The sequence below is a fragment of the Galdieria sulphuraria genome (assembly GCF_000341285.1).
Source record: "Galdieria sulphuraria unplaced genomic scaffold scaf_10, whole genome shotgun sequence".
Lineage (NCBI taxonomy): Eukaryota > Rhodophyta > Bangiophyceae > Galdieriales > Galdieriaceae > Galdieria > Galdieria sulphuraria.
The window spans coordinates 152,081-176,320 of record NW_005178465.1 but is presented as its reverse complement, the minus strand read 5'-3'; the positions used below and the strand labels follow the sequence as shown (position 1 = coordinate 176,320).

Sequence of the window (24,240 nt, the reverse complement as noted above, 5' to 3'; positions counted from 1 at the left end):
TACACAAAACCAATGCAAATGGACAAGTTCAAAATAACTTTAACAAAAGAATAGTTTGGAACATAAATTGTATTTCGTATCTTTCTTTCATTATATTCATCAATAGATGCCAGTCATGTATACCATTAAAATAATCATGATACTCTGCAAGTATCTAGATATTCACGATCGTGATTATTCGTGTCATGTCTTGGATCAAATAATGTTGCGCGCGGTCGATTGTTTTGTTGAGTATTTGCCAATATCCTCTCGCGGTCTTTCTCATCTTGTAGAACTTCCTCCTTTCTCTTTTGCCAGGCATCTGGAAATGACTCTCTCAGAAAACGCTCCAAAGATTTCTTCCTTTCGAGACGAACTCCACTAGAATAATCGTGTCGACAAACTGGACAATGAAAGTCAAGTAAAATAGCACGACTTATACATTTTCCACAAAACCGATGACCACAAGGAAGTGCCATAGGCTTGTATAAAAGAGAAAGACAAATAGGACAATGATATTCTTCCATATTAGACAACTCCGAAGGACGTTTCCTAACCAAAGAAACAATAATAGAGCCTCGATAGCCCAATTCTTCCAAAGTCTTTGCCAACGCTGAATGTACAAACGGTTGTGACTCTACTTTCAAACGTAGATATTGTTTCCCAACCGACAATTCACACAATTTGTCGTGCTTCTTCAGAATCTTTCGAAACGCTGTGATATTCACATTCACATACTGTAGCAATCGTAATGCCTCTTTGTAAACTTCAACAGTTGAATTGAGCTTATCAATATAGGCAAAATTATCTTTCTCATTCCTGTTCAAAGAAGTTGATGAAGAACCAAATGATGTGCTCTCGGCATTAGAACTGTTTCTAGCACAATCGAAACCATTAGAACTTTTGGAATTGGAAGAACTCTCAAGTCTTCCTTCTGAAGCTTCTTTTACCTTTTGGGTTCGAATAGGGAACAATTTTTCCTTAAGCGTCTTGAAAGAAGAGAAAAGCTTCAACTTGGACTCCTGTTTCTCTAAATATTCATAGCGTTCAAGAAGAGCTTTTGCCCTTGGAAGAAAAAAACGGTTTACTTTTTCTAATTCTTCGTCCAAATGATGAAAGAACGCAGCATCCTTAGGGTCGATATAGACAATATTTGTAGCAAACTCTTCCTCAGCCAAAATATTTTTCTTCTGGTCGCGGATGATTTCTTCAATGTTGTCTTCTGTAACGTCCCCAGAAACTTGTGAAGACAAAGCTTTTTCCGGCCCAGAAAACCTTTCCTGGGAATGATTGGTTGTCAATTCGCTATTAACTTCTGTTGCCATATGAAAAGGTGACATAAAGTGTCTTCCATTGTTTTCAAGTATTTTTGAGCTTTCGACTTTTCCTTTCGTAGGGAAAGGAACTACAGAAGAATTGGACAAGTCTCCCTCTGTCACGAACGACTGCTGAGAGAACAGCTTTTTCAAGTGCCTGTTTTTACGTCTCAAGTCCTTCTTGAGGTTTCTATAAGACACATATTGCTTTGCATAGTCTTCGTCAGACTCTGCTACGATACGGTCCAATTGATGAGCAAACTTCATTTGTACTGCACACAACTTGAATTTTTACATCCAAAAATTGGAAAAGAATAAAATCGTATCGCATCTTATCTAAAACTGTTCTTTGTGGGAAAAACATGTTTCGAACCCATTTTGCTGCATTCCTCGCTGGCGTGACGGTAGCTTGCTCAGTTGGTTATGTGAAACTACACAGAGACCTGAAACTCGCAGGGAATATGCTTACTTCAAGCATAGAAGAGTGGTCTGATGAGGTAGGAAGCAGTTCTAGTGTTGCAGGAATGCTTTGAATCTCCTGATTGTCATAGGTTACGGAAACCACCAAGGAACTGGACAATAAAGTCCACTTCTTGGAAAACGAATTGAACCGAGTCAGAGGACTGGCCTCTGTAGGAAATGAAGTGCACTCGGATTCCAGAGTTCAAAGCAAGAAAGGGGAAAACAACAGTTCAAATACTCCAAGTGACGACGGTCTGTAAGAGCCGAAAGAGCGCGGTTGTTTTTGCCCGTATTTATATTTGTAATACACTTGAACGTAAAAGGCTAGTGTTGGCTATCCATATCTATTGAATGAGGGTTCAAATAATATGTTTCGTGATTCGAATATAGTCAAAGTTCAAGCTGTCTTATTCGTATCTTGTCCTTTTTCAATGGCTTTTATCAAATGATAAAGAGTTTCACAATAGGGCACTAACAATCCTAACAATATTCAGCATAAATACAAATCCTTGAAAATTATTTACCAAAATTTCTTGCAAGACGAACAACTGCACCATTCAAAGCGTCTATTTCAGTCGATCTTCCTCTCTGGATGTCTTGAAGAGTGGAACAAATGTTATTGGAACTTTCCTAACGACATATTAGAATTCTTCTGAGCAACTCTTATTATTAATGAGACTGCCTACTCGAATAGTTTCTAATACCTGAGCCATGAGCTCATCAAGTTCTAAGATAACACCATTTCTTTCTGCAGTCATTATCTTTGATAAAATGTCACTTCAAGGAATCATTCCTATTGCATACTTACAATTTCGCAACAAATTCCTTCAAATAGACTTTGAGGTATTCTATCTGATAAGAGTCCATTTCTTCCGTGAATGATCGTTGCTAATGGATTAATGACACAATTAACCTATATCATTTAGCAAAGAAACTATAAAAATGACATTCAATTGCATACTGCTAGTTTTTTCCATATTTCCTTTCTTGCATCAACAGACTTTAATAACTCTATTGGCAAGTTTTGTTGTCTCAGAACATCATAAAGGAATTGAATATTTGCGTTCAGTTCAGGTGAGTTTGTCAAAGTATCTGCCAATACTGTTCTACCAGTTGACCAATGAATGATCTAAGGTCGATAGGATTATTTGGGTTGATACAACAGCATATAGTTCATACCTTTGTGGAGTTTATCCTTTGTACAGCTTCATAAGTAACTGCAGCAGCTGCACGGTTAACTCCCACAACAGAAGCTACAGTTTCAAGGTTTCCAATGCCATTACAGAAAGAAATGGCCATTCCCTTTGGAGATAATAACTCAGCACAATTCTCCTTGACAAATATAAGATAAAGAAGAGTTTCCCACACTCAATAATATTCCATACCAAAGCACTTTTCAACTGGTATTGCTTCACACATAACAGGAAAATATCTACACTATCCTCCAGTTCTTTAGAAAGTTGTTTTGTGTTGGAAAAAGAATTACAGTGGAAACTAACAGTACTCGAAGTATTCAGTATTGTTCTGTTGTTCTTCTCAACAATACACTCAGCCGTTGTCTTATCTTCTACAATAACTCCATTCTCACTAATTGATCGAGCACTTTCCTCAGTTCTTGTAAGAAGAAATGTTTTACATAAAGACTTCTTTTGTAGTTGACTCAAGTGGAAGCACCACCATAGACCTAAGCTTCCATTTCCTATTACTACCAATCTTTTCATTTTACGTTTCCTCCAAATGCAAACATTTCTAAACGGAGTCAAAGCACTTTTGTTAAACTTTCCAGGAACCACTTTAGTATCTGGGTCACTATGCTCTCTTGTAATCTTGCTTTATTTATTACAAACTATCACAAAAACCGATAGTTTCTTTTATTGTGTTTCTCTAGAGCAGGTTTTCTTTTCATACCGAGGTAGGCCTTGTAGTTTCTGTTTTCCTTGTTATCTCAACTGTATAAGTTTATTTGTTATTTATTGCACCACTCCTTCACTCTAGTTTTTGGCACTTGTTGTTTAATGTTATCGCTTTGTTGGGAATCGGTCCTGTTGTTGAAAGTCGTAAGGGATCTACATTGTATGGGCTTCTTTGTCTTCTTCTGTTGCTGGTTTCGGAAAGTTTGTTTCTAATTTTTGAGCTGTTGATATATCTGCAAAGTCGATATTTATTTTTCTTTCCTATTTCCCAGTCTTGTGTTGTTGGTTTTTCGGGTTTATTATTTGCACTATTCGTTATAGATTGTATTCAAGTTTCCGTGAGAACTGTACAGCTATTTGGCAGGATACCTGTTCGCTCTAATTGGATTCCGTGGATATTTCTTTTGCTCATTCAAGCTATTTTACCTGGAGTTTCCTTTTTAGGTCACCTTTCAGGTATTTTTGCAGGTTACATATATATTCTTGGAGGGTTTGATTGGATTCTTCCTTCTTGTGAAAGACTTCATCAATGTGATGATCGAATCTGGTTTGCAAATCTGAACAGCTTCGTTTTACATAATGATATTTGTTGTTCAGCTGCTCAACCAAGTGGGCGTGTGTCCAACTTTTTTTCATATCAATCTTTGTGTCCTTCCAATATTCGAAATTGGTTTTCTTGGAAAACTGATTCATCTGAAGATATTCGTTTCCCTGGTAAAGGCCATCGTCTGGGGGATGACTCCTCTGTTCGATTAATATCTGCACAAGTAACTGAACAAAAGTTATCAGGAAAGGAATCAGGCATGAAAGATGTTGATGAAAGAACAGTGTTAGCCAAAACAGAAGGTTATGGCAGTGCATGCAGTGAGAAATGGCATGATTAGTTGATGATTGTTTTGTTGTTCATAGTAAAAGGTCAAGAGAAACGATATTTTACTAGCCGAAACGAAGCAAACAATGAGAGATACTGAAATATACCAACAAATACTTGTCTTAGGCATCATTTAGGCAATGATTCCTTTAGATAAACGAAAATTGCTACTCCATTTTGATATACTTTTGAGCAACTGAATATAATGTCCAAGTTGGGACCTGAACAACTTGCCAAATAGCAAGTGGTAACGACGATATGGTGCGAATGCAACGTGAGCCATTTTATGAGATGCAAAGTGTGCGTAACATGAAACAAGTACACCGTTCACTAAATATGTTCCATCCAAAGTGAGAGGAGCGAAGGCACCAACTTCCCTAACCTGCTGAATGTAAGTCACCTGACTGGACTTGGAATGAGAGGTATTATAAAAGAAAAACTGGTCGCCTATCTTGATGTCCTTTGCATATACGTGATCAACCTGATTATTTGAACCAACTCGCATGAGAAGATGATATGGCGATACTTTCAAATGTCCCATTTCATGAGTTATGTGTAGAAAGCTGACAGCAATGTCATCTCTTTTATCCAACCATCCAATAACTTCTGTTTTTCGTGTCTTGTGTAGTTGGGTATCGTATGTAAAAATCTTATGGCCAACTCTTAAGAATCTCATGTCGATTTCTTGAAAGTCATCCAAGCTAACTTTTGAATCTGCTGAGAAACAGTGGATTCCGCTTGAACAGGATGGTCCTGTAAGTCCAATGTCAATGCTCCCTAAATCTCCAAAAGGATTGAATCCAATCAAGTCTTTTACAACTTGGTCAATGTCAATGCAATCGTTTAATGGAATCGTTTTACAGCTACTAGAATAGCAGAGCTTAAGGTTCATATTATTTCCACATCCAGTAATTTGGGCAGTTACGTCTTCTGCTTCAGAAGGCACAGATATTCCCAAATATTTGTTGAAGAGTTCATAAAGACTGATAGGAGTTTCAAGACTGGAATCATCAACTTGGATCGTATCAGCAATTGTTGGACTCCCCTGACATGAACTGGAACTACTATAATATGAAATACTTAATGGAATATCCGAGCTTCGAATCAGGGACATCAGGTAGGAGCATTGAGCAACGAAGAATGCCTCTCAAAAATATTGTTTTCATCCTGTCTCTTTATGGTTTGAATGCTGTGCGCCGTTGCATTAACCTCTAACGCTTCAGAGCTTTTATATTGTAATGGTATGCTTCCTTGAATAACAACAGTGAGATGAACTATGACAGACAAGAGTAAGGAAGCCTCTTGAGAACCTCATCTTTGGTATAAATTTCAATCAAATATATTGCAATGTTAGAATGAATCCACTTTTCTTATAAAGTAATCGTGATTGACGTGTCCATCCTCTTTCAAAGCCGATCTGACGTGTCCAGTCATCCGTTTCAAAATCATCTGACAAAATTTTGATTTGCACAGCAACGAGACTGAGGATAAAGAAAAAGTCTAGAGGTAAGTTTTGAATATTGCTCTTATTGTCATTTTTCCAAAGAATAAAGGACAAAAGTTCAAAAGCATACATATACGGGGTCATGTCTTTTACTTGGAAAATAAAGAATGCATAATCTTTGTAAAGAAGATAGGTGCATTTTGTACATCAAAGGAAATATTGTCTTGCAAATAGGAAGGCAGTTTCTGAGAAACACCATTCAGTTGAACAGGAACGTATTCAATTTCTTCTTGTTCCTCGTCAATAAATAACTCAAATGTAATGGACCTATCTTTAGACTCATTTACGATATCACATTTGTGATATTCTTTATCGTTGTGTTTGCTGTGAATCGCATTCATTCTGGTCAACTTGTGAACTAGCTGACGAAACTTATAGTCATAGAAAGATGTAGTGCCTGGCTGTTGAGCTAGACTTTCCTGTACTATCTCATAACCGTCTTTGGGTCTACTCCGACTAGCCAGTATTCGTTCCTTTTCACTTTCGCTTTCATAGAATTTTGCCTTCCATTCTAATACTTCTGCTTCCAGATCGTTATTCTCTTGTTGGACAAGAGCAATTTTCTCTTTTAACTCAAGTTGGTCTTTCACTTCGTTCAGCCTTTCTTTTAGTCGGCAGTTTTCTTCCTTGAGTTGACTTATTAAAGTTTTTGAAGCCAGTAACTTTTCTTCTAAGCTTTCTTTCAAAAGTCCCACAGTGTTCGTCTTATCAGCAAATCGTACTTGTCTTTCTCTTTTGCCTTTCAGCGTCACACTCTCAGAAGGCTCATTACTTTCAAAGAAACCAACTAGTGCGGAGCGGCTATCTTCAACGGCAGAAACTTCGACCGTTTGGTTGGAACAACGACTAGAACGGAAAGAGTTTTCTTGTTCAATAGCATGAATTGGCTTATACGAAAGTATCCTTTCCTTGTTTGTTGCCTTCTTTTTCTTATGACGCTTCTCCAAGAAACGGGTCATTTCAGCTCAAAATTCAATTGGAACTGCAACTTTCTGATCAATAAGAGAGAAGCGTATTTTGAAATTGCGCGGGCTTCTAATGATAAGGATTTCAGTGGAATTGCTTCACAAGTAACTCTCAGGGAAATTAGACAATTTGCTCAACAAATTTTAAAAGAAACATAAAGTGCAATTGAGAAAAAGGGTCTTCAAGATGATATTTCTTCATTAGTGGTCATAGAGTTACTTTTGTTGCTCAAAAAATCTTGTCGACTTCTATAAATTTCCACTCCTAAACCTTTTACCATCCCCGGAACTGCTACAGCTGGTTTCATGACACGAACTCGAATATCCATGGCCCTTTCATACCTAATACATATACTATTGAGGTATTCAATTTATGAACCACAGCTTCGACGTACTGTGATAAAATTCTTTTCGCTACATCCTCAGCAACACTTTCTATCAACTTGTGGGGCTCCCCTTCAACAATGTGCTTGCAAACGAAGTATTAGCTCACGAAACTGTGTTAAACAGAAAGTTGACAACCTTTACTAAATAATAAACTTCAGCATAGTTGATTGTGTGCTCCAGACGGTCGGTGTTTCCTGCTTGTTTCAAGTCGGCGCTCTACCTTAAAGTCGGACTCATCTCTGAATCCAAAAAGCATCACTCACAATTTCTATGTCTACTTCAAACTTCTGACCAAGCTCTTCCAGTAAAGTTAAAATTCTACTCACACAAGAATAAACCGACTGACCAACCATTTTCTGCCTTTGCCACTCCGTGTCGACCAAAAAAAGTCATTCCACTCAGAAGCACCCTGATGTCAGAGAAACAAAATAACGTCAGATGAATAGGCAACGACTATGACTTATTACTTGTCTCTCATGATGGAATAGGAATGACAGGACAGGAACCGTCCCCAACTGCTGCTCAGTTTTGACAGAATAGCAATTGCAAATAATACTTCAAAGTGGTAATAATCGCTAAGATACATTTGCTGATGAGGAAAAGCTGAAGCTTTATTCAAAGATAACCACTCGGTAATACTGAAGGATAGCTAAGAATACGCCAATAGTAACCAGAAGCAGATTTCAGAATGGCTGAAGATCCACTATTCTCACTCACTATACGACAAAGAAAACCAGTATAACCAAGACCTGAACCGTTGGGCAAAACCTCCAAGTTGCCTTGTCCGTTGTTCATAACCTGAGCCACTAAAACGTGAGTTCCGCTCGTTAAGGTTGTTGTATAACTAGTAAGGTTATCACTCTTAACGATAGTTGCGAACCTTTTTGAATCCAAGTAAACGTACGCTCCATCTTCTGCCCTCAAGGTTACTTTGTAACTGCCAGTTGTGTCAATTTCAAACTGTGAGAAAACGAAGTATGTTCCAAACGGCTGTCGATCTTCACCTGGTCCAATAACTTGAATTTCTTCTGAAAATAATTTATAAAAGTTATGTGTTTGAGCGACAGGCCATCGATCATGCGAGTAGGAAGTGTTAAATACACTCACACCAGTAGTACCTACTTCGTATAGTTCTCTGGTCTCCATAGCCATCGTAATGTTGATCATTCCTGGAACTGCTTTTGCTTCATTTACGTACCAGTTCCAAGCACTTGGATTCGAAGTGGAATGAAGATAATATTTGCCATCTTGCTGACCTATCATCTTGACGTATAAGAACGGTTTATGAACTGCAGAGCTTACAACTTGAGCTGCCAAACGAAGCTTTCCACCACTGGATATGGAAATACTCCTATTAATGTAAATGGGATATTGTTGGGCTTCAACAAACTCGCCATTCAAATAAACATAGAACATTTCGTTGCCAAGCACCGTTAGAAGATAGTTTTGAGAAGTAGAATCAATAGAAAATTCGGAGATGAAAAAAATAGATTCTCCAGCGCTAGGAATTGTTGAAACGGATACAACCGAGTAGTTGAAGTTTTTATAACCAGCGTAACTAAACACAGGTATAGTCCAGTTAGAGTCTAAAGAATACTCAAATGCATAGTAAGGCATTTGACTTGATAGAAAAGAAATAGAAGGGTAGGAACTCGTTGAAGCACGAATACTTTCCCTACCTTCTAGTCGTTTTAAAAGGTGGGCTATCTTCACAAAAACGGGGGTACTCTCTGCAATGGATAATATTGTGTTGAGTGAACCGTTTCTTAAATAGAAATAACAAAGAAAGAAAGTGAAGAAGAACAAAAGCCAAAAAAGTCTTTTTTCCATTGTCGTCGATAATAGCTCGTTATCCAATTTCAAATGCGAGTGTTAAGAATGTCCCTACTTAAGCACGTCATCGATACTGGCAGAATTTTGAATTGCTATGTTCCTTTGTCGCAGCTTTGTAGAGAAGCTTAGAATCACTTAAATTATGTCAAAGCAACTTTGTATTCCAATTATACTTCGATATTTAGTAAGGATACCTGATTATTGGCATTATGTTCTTCTCCAAGAAGACTTTCACTTCTCGTAAGTTTGGAAAAAGCTCTCCTTAATGCACTATTAGTATCATTTGTAATTGCCACTGGTAATTGCTCTCCACTTAACTTCCCTGGCAGATTCTTATATTTCAAGATAATGGCCCTTTGTGAATGGAGTTGATAAGGAGTCTCTAGTTAGAGTGAATTTTGTCAGACTTAACCGTTAGAAAGGTCAAGGTCATTCTATTCCTTTCCCATACAATTCACAGAGTATTCAGATTTTCTTGTGACGCAATGCATGTCTTGGTAAAACAGAATTTTATTGAGAGGCATTTGCGAGCATAGTAGGACGTAGGATGCAGAGTTTTGCTATCGCTCTCACTAAGGCTATCGAAGCGTTTAAAACAGGTTCAAATTTCGCACAAAAGGTTGTTATTGAATGCCATTTTTTGCTGTTTCTATTTAAACCGTTTGTCTGAAAGATATCAAATATTAAACTCATGAGGAATATGAGTCTTTCAGAAGGGAACCAAAATATACCGCCATCTTGAAGCAGTTCCACAGAATGAATTTTTCCATTCAGAATTCCTGAGACTCAGTAACATAAATTGCAAACCAGAAAGAGACACTTCGTCTCAACCACTACTTTTGTAGATTGTTTCGTCAGATTCTTCAAGCCTATTGAAAATGTTTCGGATTGTACGAAATCAAGGCTTGGATCTTCCAATTCTAAGACAACGAAACCAACTTGACTTCTGGATAGATGCTTGTAGCAAGGCTACCCTTTTTCCTAGGAATGATTTGGTTTTTTGAGGGAAAAGCATACTACTTGAAGAGTTTTTTCCCTGAATAGTGAACTGTCTTATGAAAGCATTACTCGTTATCTACATACTATATCTGGGAAAAAGGGCAACCTGCCTACAGTCCCTGAAAAACTATGTCAACTCGGTCAATATTCAGTATTCATCGCAGCACACTAGCAGAAAAACAGCCCTGATTAACACTGATAGTAAAATAAATGATGCTGAATCGAAAAACTCATTAACTGTCGGGACATTCTGTAATTATGAAAGGCGCGGAATTTTTGCCAAACAAATGGAACTCTAACCTACGACGTAGCCTACTGAATGAATTAGTCCATCTTGAAAGATATCAGGTTCGCTATAAAATTTCGAGCACAGTCAACTATTCGAAACTTCACAGTATTCGAAGCTATACTTATAAGATAGAGTCTCTATTTCTTTAACAAGAACATTTTATTTAGTGAAAAATATTCTTTATTTGTTTACACAGGACCTTCAGGGAGCTTATAGATGGGATAGTTGGAATAACAAACTGTAGTTGCACCGGCAATATTAGTAACACCTTCTATCCAGGGACAGCAGACAATATTCTTAGGCCTGTGTTGCGGTGGGGATATTTCCGCAACGCCTTGTGCCTTTTGATTTTGAATCTTGTTCAAGTGCAAGGAAACAGACTCTAATTCATCTGAGCGGTAGACAGAGAAAAGTGATGAGTATATGAATACGTTTGCCTTTCCTCTTATATCCCACACATCGTCACAAAAAAAGTTGATTTCAGACTGTGGGCATTCTGCTTCACTCTGATAACTGCTAGAAGCGAGATTCGGAAGGCCTCTGAAACGAATTCCTTCCCGAAAGAGACTTCCATTCAGAAGTGCGATACCACCCCAGCAGCAGTAAGCTCGAAATGGGAGTTTTCTGACGAACCTGTCACTATCAAATCTATTAAAGAAGGGATATTTTGCTCTTGGAATGTCGCCATCCATATTTCGCATAACCCATAAATCATACAGTTGCAGAGTCTTGTCATTGTTAATGAAATAATCAATACCACATTTCATGTCATAGCTTTGTCCATCGACAATGAGATCCAAAACTCTTTCAAACTGGTAAGTCACATCATTGAACATTAGTACATGAGTCGCGGATATCTCCTGAAGAATAAGAGGCAGAAGAACACAATTTCGTATTCTACTGAGAGTATAAATGCGATGAGGATACCCTACAAAACTTTTTCCCAGTATGATGCGATAACCAACTTTGAGTTCCCTTAAGAAACTTGAGAAGTCCCGAAGTTGTTCCTTCACGTCTTGCTTCCCAGCATCTTCTATAATACTTACAAATACGTCTAATTTTTGTTCAATTAAGTTCTTTAACAGTTTTGTTGTTTCCGACACCCAACTTCTAACCAGTGATATCTCATTTGAATGCAGAAGTAGCCCAATGTATACGTCAACCTGTTGTGAATGTTCTTTTGACTCTAACACGGTAGGATATTCTATGTGAGAAAGGCAGTAAACACGAGTTTCTGTTTCCTCTAGTATTTTAAAACTTAAAGAATGGGTATAATCATTTGAGTGATAGAAAAACGCCAGATTCCATCTCACAAGGTCACTCACGTCTTGGAAGCTATTTGAAAAGAAGTCCTTTAGAAATAAGAAAATGAAAACGAGAACAATTAAGAAAACCTTCAAAGCGGACAAAAGCTTTCTTGGTGGTAGTTTAGTTGTGACCTTATCGACTTTAAAACTTCTCCACCAGGAGAACGTCCCAGTTAGTTTCTGGCACATGACACTTTCAAATGCAAAATTTTGTGGGTGGACAGTTGGTGAGGTAGTTCGGTAAAAAATATCAAGTTGCTAATGTTAAATCATAAAGTGGAAGACGAAAAATCTTCAAAAATTGTCAGAAACAATAAGTTGAACTTGTAACAATTCTATACTTTGCGGTGTCCGGGAGTTTCTGGCGTAAATGTTTCAAGTATAAATATATATGATCAATTCATGAAATCAACTTACAACTCAACTATCTGCTGGCAACTATTATTATTATTATAGACACGATATTATGCTATGCCTTATCGGGGATTTTGTCGCTGAGCTCGATTCTCTTATGTACAACTGTATTCTACTACGTCGTATCAGCTCACCTTCCGACCAACGCCTATCTCAGTTGTTATGGGAGAAAGTAACCACTCCTCGTACAAAATATTGCTTCAACATAATTATCTCAAAAGAATGAGTTCACATTTGTTAAATTCGGTAAAAGTAATTAATGTTTGCTTCAGATAGACTACTTTATAACCAATGTTGTTTGGTATCTATCAAAGCCAGTAAAACAGCCTTGTCTTGAATAGTTGAGACCCTTCAACACACGTATTAGAACAATCAAACCACAATAACACAAAAATAAATACCACCTCATCCTCTCTTCAAGCTCAGATAAATGCTGTTTATCTGACTGTAACCACTCTGGAACCTCTTCGTAGGGCTCTGTTGATGACGACGTGTTCGAAACAGATAAACTGCGTAGAGAAATATCTACTCCTCTATTCTTTCTTCTTACCGGGATCACACATGAGTCTGACAACAAAAAGCTTCCTGATTCCTCTTTATCCTTCAAAAGGCGGTCCAGTCGAATAGGCAATGATATTACAGAAATAGAACCCAGTGAAGATTCGAGCATATCCTCCACGTCTTGCCACCAATTACTACCATGATCCATAATAAGCAAAATTAGCTCTTCATTTGAGAGTTGAGTTTGACCCAATTTCGTAAAGATGTGACGGGCATTCCAACAAAGCTTCTGGAAAGCCTTAGTGGCTATAACAAAATTCTCCCGGTACTTGCAATCTTGAAGACAAAGGTTACTTATAGACGATAATTTGTTCGCAATCCAGCCAAAATTTTCAGCGCACAAAGTTTCAAACGAATAATTGCACACGAATAGTTGATCAAACGCTAAGCGGACACAACTCATCGCAACTTCCAGAGCTGTATAATATCCCGTGGATATCGATGGGTAAATCCACAAATACTTTGCAACTTGAAAACCCCGTTCAGCATCATTTATGATTGTTTCCCAGATATCAGCCAGCTTCTGGAAATATTCATGCGCATATCTCCGATCAGTTCGGACAATGGAAACGGACGATATAAATCCATCTTTTTGTAAGTCTGACAACTCATCATCTACTAACTTGCCTAAATCAATAGACTCTCTACAATATTGCTGATTTGAATGCACAAACACCAACATGGTAACTGCAATCGAAAAATTCTTCAATATGAAGGACTTCAGTTCTCTTTTCCACAGCTTCCAATCTATTGTAAACACATCATTAACTCCAGTTACTAGTATATTCGGCTTTGCCATCGTATAAACACCTTCTACAAAAGCAGTATCTGAGTCCATCGTCCAAACTTCGCAATAGCAATCAACCAAAGGAACCATGAAATGTGAACTGCTCTCCTTCTCGCTTGTTATTCCCATAGAGAGCATCTTTAAACCTTGGGCTACAACTTCTTGCTCCTCTTGACTAACCAACTTTTTCACAGTAATCAAGCAAGTTGTATGTCTCACTTCTTTGACGTCTGTAGACTGAATTTTCAGTGGATGTCCTCTGACACGATACATATTAATCGGAGTTTTTGAGTTCTGAGCAAAAACAGCTCTATCTTCGTTGCTCGAGTAATTACTAACTGCTTCTGCTGGAGCTCTAATGAGCGATCTTGCGGCATCGTTCAACTTTCGCAGTTCGCACTGCCACTGACATTTGATAGATAGCATATCAGATATAAAAACCTCTAAATTCTCATAAAATTCTCGAATGGAGAAAACAATATTCCTCAGTTCCTTGTCATCATTACATATATCTGTCGCATTGACTTGTAGAAGAAACTGAAACAACTGTCGTCTTATCTCTTCAATCTTCTCTATCAGTGTGGATAACTCTTTGGTCTTTTCTGTATCCACAACAGACTTAGAAGCGAGATTTCTGTATCTCAATTGCAACTCTCTTATTTGTGGAAGAAACTTTAGGAGTCTGGAACCTTGACTTCTTTGGGATGCTATCCATAGTTCATTGTCGGACCTGACTTCCTCAGTATCCCTCTCAATAATATTCTCCGAGTTTTTGGATTTTTCTACGATAGAATGGTTGACTAAAGCTGCATTCCATTCTGACTGTTCTTCTACAATCTTAGATTTTTTGCCTTCTCCAAGAAATTCATTTTCTCTCCTTACACCTTCATCTGACCAAAACAGGTTTTTGCGTTTCAAATACCTGCCTGGTATCTTTGGACTTGAATCCTTGCAATGAAAATAATCTATTTTAGGTATATTCTCATCTTCCTTGTCCAATCTTAGTTCTGAAGATAGGGAAGATTGCGTCATATCTGCTGTGTTACGCTGCCCTGTGAATGGAATATCATCTTTGGTTGAGAATTCCGGTGACAACGATGAAGTGCCTGGAGGCGGTCCTTCTAGTCGTCGTTGATTGGATGGCAAAGTATCTGCTCTTCCCATAACACATTTATCGCTCCATGAGTTACTCTTGTTCCGGTTAAGCTCCTCTTTGATGTATCGACAGGGAACATTCATTTGCATAGCAATAAAATTGGTTTGTTCCATCTGCTGTTGATTATGAGGAATAAATTCTAGTGCATTTGCTGATAATTTTCTGGTTGGTCTCCTTTCATTGTCTTTCAAGGCATAATTTTCTTGTTGTATACGAGGCAATGGTTGCGTGTTCCTTGCTTCCCTGACATGCAATAAATCTCGATGCTTCTTAGAAGAAGTCCCATGATCTAATATCTCAGTCTTTCCCATCATAATATCTTTTACAGAAAAACCATTAGATTTAGGCTCAATATGTTTAAGACTTCGTCGAGGATGATATTTTGTCAACTCGTCAGCACTTGCCGTATTATCCAAACGAATCACTCTGATTCCATCCTCAAGGTAGTCTGAAACAAAACCTAACGATTCACAAAAAGATAATGTATCCTCCAAATCTTCAAATGCCAACATTTCTTCCAACTCTGCAATAGGCATAACAGGAAAGCGACTGTAACATTTTTGCATAATTAACAGAGCCGATTTGCGTACGAATGAAAAATGTTGTTGCATCATACAAGCCACTAAATAGGATGCACGCTGTAACAGTCTGAAGAATCCAACGTAATTATTACTTCGCAACGTTTGATATACTTTCAGGGCAAATTCAACCTGTCTACTCTTCAAGACATGAATATCAAGTTCTCTACAAACAGCCAATATACTAAAATTGCGACAGTAATTTCCCGTTAATTTTAAAAGCAAAATAGAAAGAATCTTTTGGTATTACCTGTGAGGATCGAAATGTGATAAAACATAATAAGCTTGAAACTCTCCTTCATTGACTGAAGTTGTCAAACCTTTTGCACGTCTCTCTCTGTACATTTCTCTGAGCGATATCAGACACTTGTCCAATTGTTCCATATTTTGGCGACTTGAATAGACACTGGAATCTTCTTCACAAAGTCTTTGTTCTGATAATATATGAAATCTTACAGTCTTTTCAATAATATCTATGGTCATTTCATTACGAACACCTTGAAAGGTAAAATCCTGACGAATAGAACGCGTACGATCTCTAACAAAATTGTGCACTTCACTAAACGAACAATCCTTCCTATCTACAATATATTCCATCAAATATTCCATTGTCTTTTCTAAGATATAGGGTGGTCTGATCTCATTTGGTTTTGGTGCTTCTTGACAGGCAGCAGAACGTACATACTTCTTAACTGCTTTTAAATGATCTACCTTTGGAGGCTCTCCTTCCACTGTTGGTTTACAGTAGTCAATTTCAAATATTGATAAATCTCTCTGAAGTTCACGTCGCGTCCGCTCTTCAGCAGGACACATTTCTAAACAAGTTCCAATCAGATTATGAGCCAAAGATAGTTGCTGTTTTTCACCAGCTGTTCTCCATCCAGTATCATCGACATGTTCTACTTCTCCTTCATCATCAGAAACAACATTTTGAATAAAGCGTGACTCTCTCTTCAATTTGCGAACAATTTCATCTTCATTTGCAACTTTGGCTTCCATTAAAGACTCTTTGTTGTATCCAAAAGGCTTCCAAGCTCTACTCTGTTCCACGTTGTCACTACAAGAAGGAAGAGGGGTCTCAAATGCTGGAAGGTCTTCAGTATCCATTTTACTGGATACAACTTCTTCTTCGTTCCCAGAAGCCTCTGCTGAAAAATAAGGGTCACGGTAAGCAAAATAATCTCTTCGACGATAATCTTTTGGAATAAAGTATCGCATTCGCATTCTATATTCACCCTGTGGAGTACCTGCCTTCAAGGCAATTTCAGCGTCGTCTTCTGTTGAGAAGGATACAATTGCCGAGCCTCTCTCTGGTTTTACTTGGACTTGTACGACCTTTCCTGGAAGTATCGATTCAAAATATTGCTTGACTATATCATACTGACAAAACTCAGACGAACAACGAGAAAGTAATAATTGTGCTGTCTTTCTTTGTTGAACAGGGTATTCACGAGGCTTCAATGCAAAAGGTGTCGTTTGTCCACTTTCCTTCCGAGAAGTTGCGAAAGGGTCTTTGGGCTGCACAATATATTGTGGCTGTTCTTCAAAAATTTTTCTGGTTTCTGAAGAAAAGTTTGTTGTGTGCTTCACAGTCTGAGCCTCTTTAAGGGGTACACTTCCGAATAACTGCAAGGAAGGTTGAGCGGAAGGGTCATTCAAAATAGGTTGACCAACAGAGGAAGGAAATGGACCCTCAAAGCTGTAGTTCAGTTCACTAACTGTATGGGAACTATTATTTTGAAACCAAAGACTTGCTTTGTTTCCACTTTCTGTTTGTTCATATTGTCCCCAAGTCAAGTTTGGTATCCACTCGTGCATTCCTTTCCCACCTCAAGTTACCTTTGAATAACAAGAATTTATTATCCAACTTTTTCAAGACGGAACTTTAAAAGGTTTATCCTTTCTTCTTACTAACACCAACAGTTCTTCCACGACGACCAGTTGTCTTTGTATGTTGACCTCGCACACGAAGACCCCACATATGTCTCAAGCCACGGTGAGCACGGATCTTTCTCAAACGATCGAGGTCTTCCCTCAACTTAAAGTCTAGATTGTTGGAAATTAGCTGAGTATATTTTCCATCTCTAACGTCCTTTTGTCTGTTGAGAAACCAGTCCGGAATTTTAAACTGTCGCGGATTCTGAATAATGGTAACTATGCGATCAATCTCTTCCGCCGTCAAATCTCCAGCACGTTTGCTAACATCAACTTCTGCTTTTTTCAATACCAAATTAGAGAAACGCCTACCCACACCTTTGATGGAGGTTAAGGCATACATGACCTTCCTCTTGCCGTCTATGTTGGTGTTTAGAATACGAAGAATGTGTTGAAACTCGGAACTTTGTAATAAAACAGACTAGTAAAATTATTCACTGGGTATTAGTCTTTCTCAGCCAAACCAACTTACCATAATGACTTGCCGATACTAAAGAACACACACACGTGAATCAATTTCACCTTCGACGACGTCCTAAACAATCTCCCAACGAAAACTAATTATCGATTCATCTTTCGGAGTTGCGAATATGTTTGTGGATAGTCAATGTCGATTGTGTTATGATAGATCAAGCTTGTTTTGTACTTGGAGCAAGAAAACTAATAGTTTTTTGGTGGATAGGTCACGTCTAAAGATTCGTATTAAGTACAAGTGCACTTTGTGTCGTACCACTTGGATAGCTTGTGGGAATCAGAGTTCCTTTAGTTGTCTCAAAGGGCCATTGAAATATATGGCGTTGTTACTTGCAGGCTCTGCTATTTTTTATACTGGTTATATAAAATATTTCAATATAGGTTGGTGTTCGGAGTGGAAGACTGATATTCCCCATATCAACTATTTATCTGCTGGACGACAAGCACAAGGAGAGAACGGTTTTGAAAACAATAAAATTACTGGAAAGGGAGCCAAAATATTCTCAAAAGCAAAGAAACTTGCCGAACTTGAAGAGTTCTCAGCAGCCGAAAAGCTATATCAACAGCTGATACAAGAAGAACCTACGTTTGCTCCAGCATACAGCAATTTGGCCAATATTCAGGTAAGACCGATAGTTTTGTAGTTATTATTACACAAGATATACATAACTTTCTTCAGATTATCTTTGGTAAATATTCACAAGCTATCACCAACTATACTCGAGCATTAGAACTAGCACCTTTATCGAATGATACTTGGATTGTTTATCTCAATCGAGCAAATACTTGGATTGCTTTGAGAGATATTGAAAAGGCAATGGCAGACATTGAACAAGCAGCCCAGTGGAAGCCTAAGGATTCTTTGATTCTTTCTACTCGAGCATTGTTATTCGCTTATGAAGGAAAGTGGGATGAAGCCTTTTTAGAATTTCAAAATGCTGTGGAGAGTAGACCAAATGAAGTCCAACCTTTTTGGTTCAATTATGGAATGCTATTATTCGAGAAAAGTAAGTTTTACATATTATTTGCAGGCTATTTTTTTTGAATTCTACCGGAAGGCAAATCATTTGAAGCTCGTTCCATAATATATCGAGTGGCACAAAAGTATCCAAAATTATCAGATATTCATGTTGTACTTGCTGGAATAGAATATGCTGAAGGTAATATTCAAACAGCGGAATCGCAGTGGAAACTAGTTGAACATCCGAAGATATACACGCATATATTTATTGAAAGGGAAAAAATATGGCCTCCTAAAGTAAAGCAAGCTGTGGAATCGTTTGTTGAGACCGTGAAAAAGAATTGACTTTAAGTGAAATATCTCAAGTAAATGAATGTGAGAGAGAAAGAGAGAGAGAGAAAAAAAAGAGCTACAAGAGTGTACTTTTTCAAAGACCAATTTTTATACGGAATTCCTCGTGAGATTACTGAATAGTTTAGGAAGACTTAGTGGTTCCTTTTCCTTGACGTTACGAAGACTATTGGAAGCAATCGCTTGTTGTTGAGACAGGTAAATAAAATACCAATGGCAATGCTTAGTAGAACAAAGAGAAAGAATCTCGTGTTGCTTCCACTAAAAAAAGATCACGTATTCAAAAGATATTCCTTTTATTGTCATAGAAGTTTGGTTGGTACTCTTGTGTCGTTGAATGATAGAGTTTCTTGTTAGCTGTTGAAGGATCTTTTGATTGGTTGTTGATGCAAGAAGGAACTTTAGACTTGGTGCAACATTGGAAGCTGAGTATTTTATGTTATGTTGCCAGAACAATGGACGGACACACTCATTGAAAGAATCCCTGTTTTGAAGTGTGCATAATGTAGAGAAATGTTTCTCGAGAGATTATTCTCTTCTGTGTCTATGAACAAGTTGCTGACACGCCAAGTTTGACAGCAGTCGAGAATTTCGGTACATTAATAGAAAGTGATTTTCGTTACAAGTTTACAGTGTATAATTCAGATATTTCGTACTTTGTCTACAGAAGAAGTTCATGCGACAAATGTGAAGACAATTTGCTAGCTTAATAGGCGACGGGCTGTGTCAATTGTCTAACTTCGGTCATGTCAAAACTAAACAAATATATCGTAATTAAAAAGCCCATGAAAGGGTTAATCTCTTTAAGCATCGATAAAGCCTTCTTCCATGGCGCAGTAAAAAAAATGCGACAACTATGAAAAGTTTGAAAAGACCGAATAGACACTGAAAAGGTATCTTATAAACCTTAACAGAACCTATTGGTTGCTCTCACTGTTCTAATTCCTCATCCTTTGTGTCAACGGCCTAAAGTGTTAATTTTGTCTTTAGAGGTCACTTCCTTATTTCTGAGTCTAGGCAATTTCTGTTAGTTCTCAAACAACTTTAGTTTTAACTGATCGATCGAGTATCAAGCCAACATTGGTCTATTGCAAGGCGTGCGAAGGAGTACAATAACAAACAGTGGTGGATAGACTTGAACACCTTCACTAGAGCAGTTTCAATCTAAAGGCAACCACACTCGTCTTCTCTAGTATCACCTTCCCTCAAAATTAGGTGATATTTGTCTAAATGCTTTCAGATTGTAGGTTGCAACCGATTGCCAAGATCTTGCTTTAGCCTTTGCGTTGAGATACTTCAAGACTTGTATCGATTCGCACACGAGAGACCACTGGCACATGGAGAATCTTCGCATTTCACTATGGAATGTTGTTCATCCATTTGACTGCAAGCAACCTACAATAACTCGTACTTTTTTTCAGGCAAAAGGTTGATTTTATTTCCTTTCGCATATCAAACCTTATCATAAGCTATATTCAGAAAAGAAGAAACCCTCTCAATGTACTCGTAGATGACTTCTGGGTGACCTTTAAATTGTTTCAAGTCTGAACTTGGGTCTCTTGGGTTTATAGAGTTTACCCAAGGATGAGCTTCTGGTTTCCCCATCCAGGCAATTGATTTGTTTCGCTTATACTCCAAGTTGCGAGCCCAGCCATAGTGAACGTTGACAATATCTGGCAATCTCATTACTTTCCCATCTGTTGTATGAAGATTTTCTGCCGATTTTCCTTCGGCTTCATCAGTCCATTTTCCTGACGCATATATATTCTGAAGATGATTAAAGATTCGTTGTTTTGACGGAATATGAGGGAACTGATAAAAGATAGTTTGGTTACTTGCTCCCACAATGTCCTTATACAGTGCTTTCATCCACTCTGTGTTTGTTTCAACTTCATTTTGATACAACTCATATTCACAAAACTCAACTTCCGAAACATCCTCTTCCAAATATCTCGCTGTGTCGACCAAGAGCCTTGCTCCAGCTCTATAAAATACTTCGTCTGCATCAATCTTTAAAAGTTTTGTACAATTCTGATTCTTCAGCCATTGAAGCCCTTCATTCCGTGCAGATGAAACGTCGAAGTCTTCGATACCTTTGGAAATTATTCTCAACTTCCCTGTCTTAACTTCTTCGGAAAATATGTGTTTAATAAGTGACACCGTTCTGTCGAACGAGTTGGTGTCCACAAACACATATCTATCTACTTGCAATAAAACCGACGCTACTGTGAAGGCGGCAAGGCATTCTTCGTTGTAGCCTATCGTGAGGGCTGCAATATCACAGGGGGGAAGTTTAAAAGTTTTGGATCTTGTCAAAATATTCAAGTTAGCTATACTGAACCAAAACAGAAGGATGGAGAGAATACAAAAAAGTACGTAGGTCCTTCGTGGACTGATCCAAGTAGCTACTACAGCAAACAGCATTGGTTTCCTTCCCTATGAATGTCCCTGAACAATTTCAACATTGATGGATTATTGGATTTCTACATTATAACGGTAACAATTTAATTGACTAAGATGTTTTCTTTACTCCTTCTTGAGAGATGCAGATGAAAGATAAAAGGCTAAACAATAACTAGAAATATTATTCGTATCTCGTCACAATGATAAATTGAACAAAGGGCATCACAAACGCTCGAAGTTTGTTAAATTCTTAATAATGACTCAATCTTGCAACGCACGACGATGAGGCCATAAGAATTCATAAAACTGCATAAATTTCAAAGTCCTCACAAAAGAAAAAAGTTAGATGAAGGAACGAGGTAATAATACTCATCAAAACTATAGATTACTCCAAAATATGCGCTTTCGGCAACTCTACTAAGGCTTTCTACAAAAGCCGCAAAAGAAAGGTTAGGACGAATAGGAAGTTCATACCGGGATCCGGACAGGTCAAAAGCATACGGAATGGAATGTATTCAAAGACAACTCGCAAAACAGGAGTCTGGTTTGTTGAATTTTGCATGTTTTTAAGGCCATACTTGTACTGTGAAAGAATGGTCAGTTCTTCATAAGTGCCAGTAAGTTGTTGAATGTCTTCTTTCTTTTGTACAACGCAACACATTCAGGAGAGGAGAGACTTAAACACTTTACTATCTAGCAGTCCCACCGAACAATTCGAACTCTGTTTAGTTCAACGTAGTCGAATACCTGATAATAAGAAACTAGTGAAGGCTAGATACTCAGCTAGGAAAGCTGTGCATCCCTTAGAGAAACATACTATGATACCCAATACTAAAGGAAAAATGTTGCTGCACAACTTGATGTTGCTTCATGTAAAAACCAAAGCTTGGGTTTATTGTAGAGATATTTTGCAAAATAACCCAAAAAGCTCGTTTGTTTTCCATCAGCAGTCTCTCGGTCGCTTCATGGCTTTCGCTTCTACAAAAGAGTTGAGTGTAAGAAGAAATTTTTAATGAAACAAGATAACCACGTAAAAGCGACAGTCTGATTCGACTCTGGCTGCAACGAACGGACCACTGTTACAGATATTTGTGCGAAACTGATGAAAGAGAGACTGTAGTTTATGCATATCTTTCGATCCAAGAATTGAATCTCGACAACACAATTTCAAAGAGGAAAACCCGTATATTTGTTGAATCCGTCAAGTAGAAACTGTCCAGTTTATTCGCTCTTACCGAAACATCTTCCAAATTTGACACTATCACGGAACGTTCACACAGAGCAATTTCTATCGAAAACCGTTCTGCTAAAAGGAGATAATTCCACTAGAGTCAAAAGTTAGTGCAGTTACCGAGTCTCGAGCCACAAATTTCTTGTAGATGCAAACTTCCAGCTGCGACAAATTTCCTCAACAAGAAAAATAGAATTATTGAATATCTTCAACTGTTCCTCTTTTCAAAAATAAAAGAATGAGAGCTAAACCGTCACTAATTTTTAAATGCTAACATCTGAGCGCATAATCAGTGTTTCAAAGCAAACTCAGTAGTCAAGGTATCTTCGCTGTAAGGATTTACACGCATAGTCTTTTTTTACGAAAAATTGGATAAGGGCGGAGTCACACAATACTGCTGTTTTTGCAATTTTCCAAACCGTGCCACGCATCTCAGCTTGATTTTTAAACACGTTATGCCTTCATATTCAAAGGAGAAGTTTCATCATCGCGTCATACAATTTCTGCTGAACTAGATAGCTGACAAATATTATTCATTTTAGTCTGTGGGGTCCTTTTGCTCAAGTCCCGTACTACTCAATCTTCGAAACAGAATCTCGAACTAGAAGAGTATGGTTTGTTCTTCGAAGTGATTTAAAAATTTCGTTCTCGACGGAGGTTCTAAATATTGCTTAAAACAGCCGAGGAAGATCACTCCCAGAGAGTATAACGAAGACGATAACTAATAGTACGAAAACTAGTGTGAAGGAAAATCGGCGGGTACAGGTAATTCTGGTTCTTGAACAGCATTGTTTAGAGTTATACCTTGAATGGACAAAGTAAAAATATGTGTTCGAATTAGGAGTCAACACTTTTTTTAGTAGATGGGTTTGATTTAATACAGCTTCAATCGCATAGAATTGTCGGTGAGGACAAACCTTACTACGAATGCACAGTTCGATCAAGTATGCGAAAAAAAGGAAGAGGCATATTGCCAACTGCTGATAGTCTGCCTCATGATTTATGATGTTCATCTTGCGTTTCACAAAGCATTAAAGAATAACATTGAAAAATCCACTTCAGTGAAAAGCAAATTGTAAGAATAAATTTAAATTATATAGCTAATTATCTGGTAGAAGCTTCTAACTGTAAAAAAACTGAAGTTGCTACGGTTAAATAGTTGGAGCACATTTAGAGACACAATTCGAAGATGTTATCAAATGCTCTAGATGATAGTCTGCAAGGACATATTTTGTCGAGTGTTTGCGATAAATACTTTGTTGAAAACAACTTTACCTTAAGGGAAAAGGGATTCAGATATGAAGAAATTCTTTAGCGCATAAGCAAGAAGCGACTGAGGTTAAGGTCTCAGTTCAGACTACGGCTCCTATTCGTCCTAGTTCACAAAGAAGAACTTCGAATGATTATAATTTTTGATATTTCAAGCAGTTCCTCTATGAATCTTGTAAAATATTTTTACATGAGGCAGGACAATATTGATGACTTTCAACCATCTCAAACAATCAAGAAAAACAGAGTGCACCTGGAAGGGTTGACTGAGTAAGATAAATACAGAAAAGGAACG

General features: G+C 37.8%; 12 protein-coding genes across 13 annotated transcripts; 3 read left to right on the top strand and 9 right to left on the bottom strand.

The window, feature by feature from the left end:
* Nucleotides 1-20: 20 nt before the first annotated feature.
* On the bottom strand, nucleotides 21-1,601 carry Gasu_16460 (uncharacterized protein). The gene has a single exon (XM_005707614.1). The coding sequence runs from the start codon at nucleotides 1,560-1,562 to the stop codon at nucleotides 135-137; it is 1,428 nt and encodes a 475-aa protein (XP_005707671.1). The 5' UTR covers nucleotides 1,563-1,601; the 3' UTR covers nucleotides 21-134.
* Nucleotides 1,581-3,481, bottom strand: Gasu_16440 (2-dehydropantoate 2-reductase). Of its 2 annotated transcripts, none has more exons than XM_005707612.1 (7): nucleotides 3,143-3,481; nucleotides 2,937-3,089; nucleotides 2,719-2,886; nucleotides 2,566-2,670; nucleotides 2,444-2,518; nucleotides 2,282-2,387; nucleotides 1,581-2,237 (listed from the first exon to the last, which is right to left on the bottom strand). In XM_005707612.1, exons 1-7 carry the CDS (start codon nucleotides 3,476-3,478, stop codon nucleotides 2,155-2,157), a joined length of 1,026 nt encoding a protein of 341 aa, XP_005707669.1. In that variant the 5' UTR covers nucleotides 3,479-3,481; the 3' UTR covers nucleotides 1,581-2,154. The 2 variants fall into 2 exon arrangements, with proteins under 2 accessions (XP_005707669.1, XP_005707668.1); XM_005707611.1 differs by having other exon boundaries at nucleotides 2,131-2,237.
* Nucleotides 1,612-2,126, top strand: Gasu_16450 (uncharacterized protein). Its single transcript, XM_005707613.1, has 2 exons — nucleotides 1,612-1,792; nucleotides 1,847-2,126. The coding sequence occupies exons 1-2, from the start codon at nucleotides 1,658-1,660 to the stop codon at nucleotides 2,015-2,017; spliced, it is 306 nt and encodes a 101-aa protein (XP_005707670.1). The 5' UTR covers nucleotides 1,612-1,657; the 3' UTR covers nucleotides 2,018-2,126.
* A 10-nt stretch (nucleotides 3,482-3,491) lies between the features above and the next one.
* Nucleotides 3,492-4,576, top strand: Gasu_16430 (rhomboid domain-containing protein 1). Its single transcript, XM_005707610.1, has 2 exons — nucleotides 3,492-3,669; nucleotides 3,716-4,576. Exons 1-2 carry the CDS (start codon nucleotides 3,495-3,497, stop codon nucleotides 4,552-4,554), a joined length of 1,014 nt encoding a protein of 337 aa, XP_005707667.1. The 5' UTR covers nucleotides 3,492-3,494; the 3' UTR covers nucleotides 4,555-4,576.
* An 11-nt stretch (nucleotides 4,577-4,587) lies between these two features.
* Nucleotides 4,588-5,681, bottom strand: Gasu_16420 (hedgehog). The gene has a single exon (XM_005707609.1). The coding sequence runs from the start codon at nucleotides 5,653-5,655 to the stop codon at nucleotides 4,675-4,677; it is 981 nt and encodes a 326-aa protein (XP_005707666.1). The 5' UTR covers nucleotides 5,656-5,681; the 3' UTR covers nucleotides 4,588-4,674.
* Nucleotides 5,682-6,100: 419 nt separating this feature from the next.
* Nucleotides 6,101-7,031, bottom strand: Gasu_16410 (uncharacterized protein). Its single transcript, XM_005707608.1, has one exon. The coding sequence runs from the start codon at nucleotides 7,002-7,004 to the stop codon at nucleotides 6,135-6,137; it is 870 nt and encodes a 289-aa protein (XP_005707665.1). The 5' UTR covers nucleotides 7,005-7,031; the 3' UTR covers nucleotides 6,101-6,134.
* A 79-nt stretch (nucleotides 7,032-7,110) lies between these two features.
* Gasu_16400 (dihydroneopterin aldolase) lies at nucleotides 7,111-9,041 on the bottom strand. The gene is made up of 7 exons (XM_005707607.1): nucleotides 8,115-9,041; nucleotides 7,865-8,046; nucleotides 7,748-7,806; nucleotides 7,661-7,695; nucleotides 7,533-7,613; nucleotides 7,406-7,479; nucleotides 7,111-7,352 (listed from the first exon to the last, which is right to left on the bottom strand). Exons 1-7 carry the CDS (start codon nucleotides 9,012-9,014, stop codon nucleotides 7,193-7,195), a joined length of 1,491 nt encoding a protein of 496 aa, XP_005707664.1. The 5' UTR covers nucleotides 9,015-9,041; the 3' UTR covers nucleotides 7,111-7,192.
* Nucleotides 9,042-10,661: 1,620 nt separating this feature from the next.
* On the bottom strand, nucleotides 10,662-12,040 carry Gasu_16390 (uncharacterized protein). Its single transcript, XM_005707606.1, has one exon. It carries the CDS (start codon nucleotides 12,012-12,014, stop codon nucleotides 10,707-10,709), a length of 1,308 nt encoding a protein of 435 aa, XP_005707663.1. The 5' UTR covers nucleotides 12,015-12,040; the 3' UTR covers nucleotides 10,662-10,706.
* A 429-nt stretch (nucleotides 12,041-12,469) lies between these two features.
* On the bottom strand, nucleotides 12,470-17,150 carry Gasu_16380 (uncharacterized protein). The gene is made up of 3 exons (XM_005707605.1): nucleotides 15,572-17,150; nucleotides 12,644-15,505; nucleotides 12,470-12,588 (listed from the first exon to the last, which is right to left on the bottom strand). The coding sequence occupies exons 1-3, from the start codon at nucleotides 17,137-17,139 to the stop codon at nucleotides 12,522-12,524; spliced, it is 4,497 nt and encodes a 1,498-aa protein (XP_005707662.1). The 5' UTR covers nucleotides 17,140-17,150; the 3' UTR covers nucleotides 12,470-12,521.
* An 11-nt stretch (nucleotides 17,151-17,161) lies between these two features.
* Gasu_16370 (40S ribosomal protein S18) lies at nucleotides 17,162-17,830 on the bottom strand. The gene is made up of 2 exons (XM_005707604.1): nucleotides 17,729-17,830; nucleotides 17,162-17,677 (listed from the first exon to the last, which is right to left on the bottom strand). Exons 1-2 carry the CDS (start codon nucleotides 17,729-17,731, stop codon nucleotides 17,216-17,218), a joined length of 465 nt encoding a protein of 154 aa, XP_005707661.1. The 5' UTR covers nucleotides 17,732-17,830; the 3' UTR covers nucleotides 17,162-17,215.
* Nucleotides 17,831-17,840: 10 nt separating this feature from the next.
* On the top strand, nucleotides 17,841-19,695 carry Gasu_16360 (uncharacterized protein). The gene is made up of 3 exons (XM_005707603.1): nucleotides 17,841-18,353; nucleotides 18,410-18,737; nucleotides 18,789-19,695. The coding sequence occupies exons 1-3, from the start codon at nucleotides 17,847-17,849 to the stop codon at nucleotides 19,034-19,036; spliced, it is 1,083 nt and encodes a 360-aa protein (XP_005707660.1). The 5' UTR covers nucleotides 17,841-17,846; the 3' UTR covers nucleotides 19,037-19,695.
* Nucleotides 19,696-19,799: 104 nt separating this feature from the next.
* On the bottom strand, nucleotides 19,800-21,500 carry Gasu_16350 (uncharacterized protein). Its single transcript, XM_005707602.1, has one exon. The coding sequence runs from the start codon at nucleotides 21,464-21,466 to the stop codon at nucleotides 20,495-20,497; it is 972 nt and encodes a 323-aa protein (XP_005707659.1). The 5' UTR covers nucleotides 21,467-21,500; the 3' UTR covers nucleotides 19,800-20,494.
* Nucleotides 21,501-24,240: the final 2,740 nt, after the last annotated feature.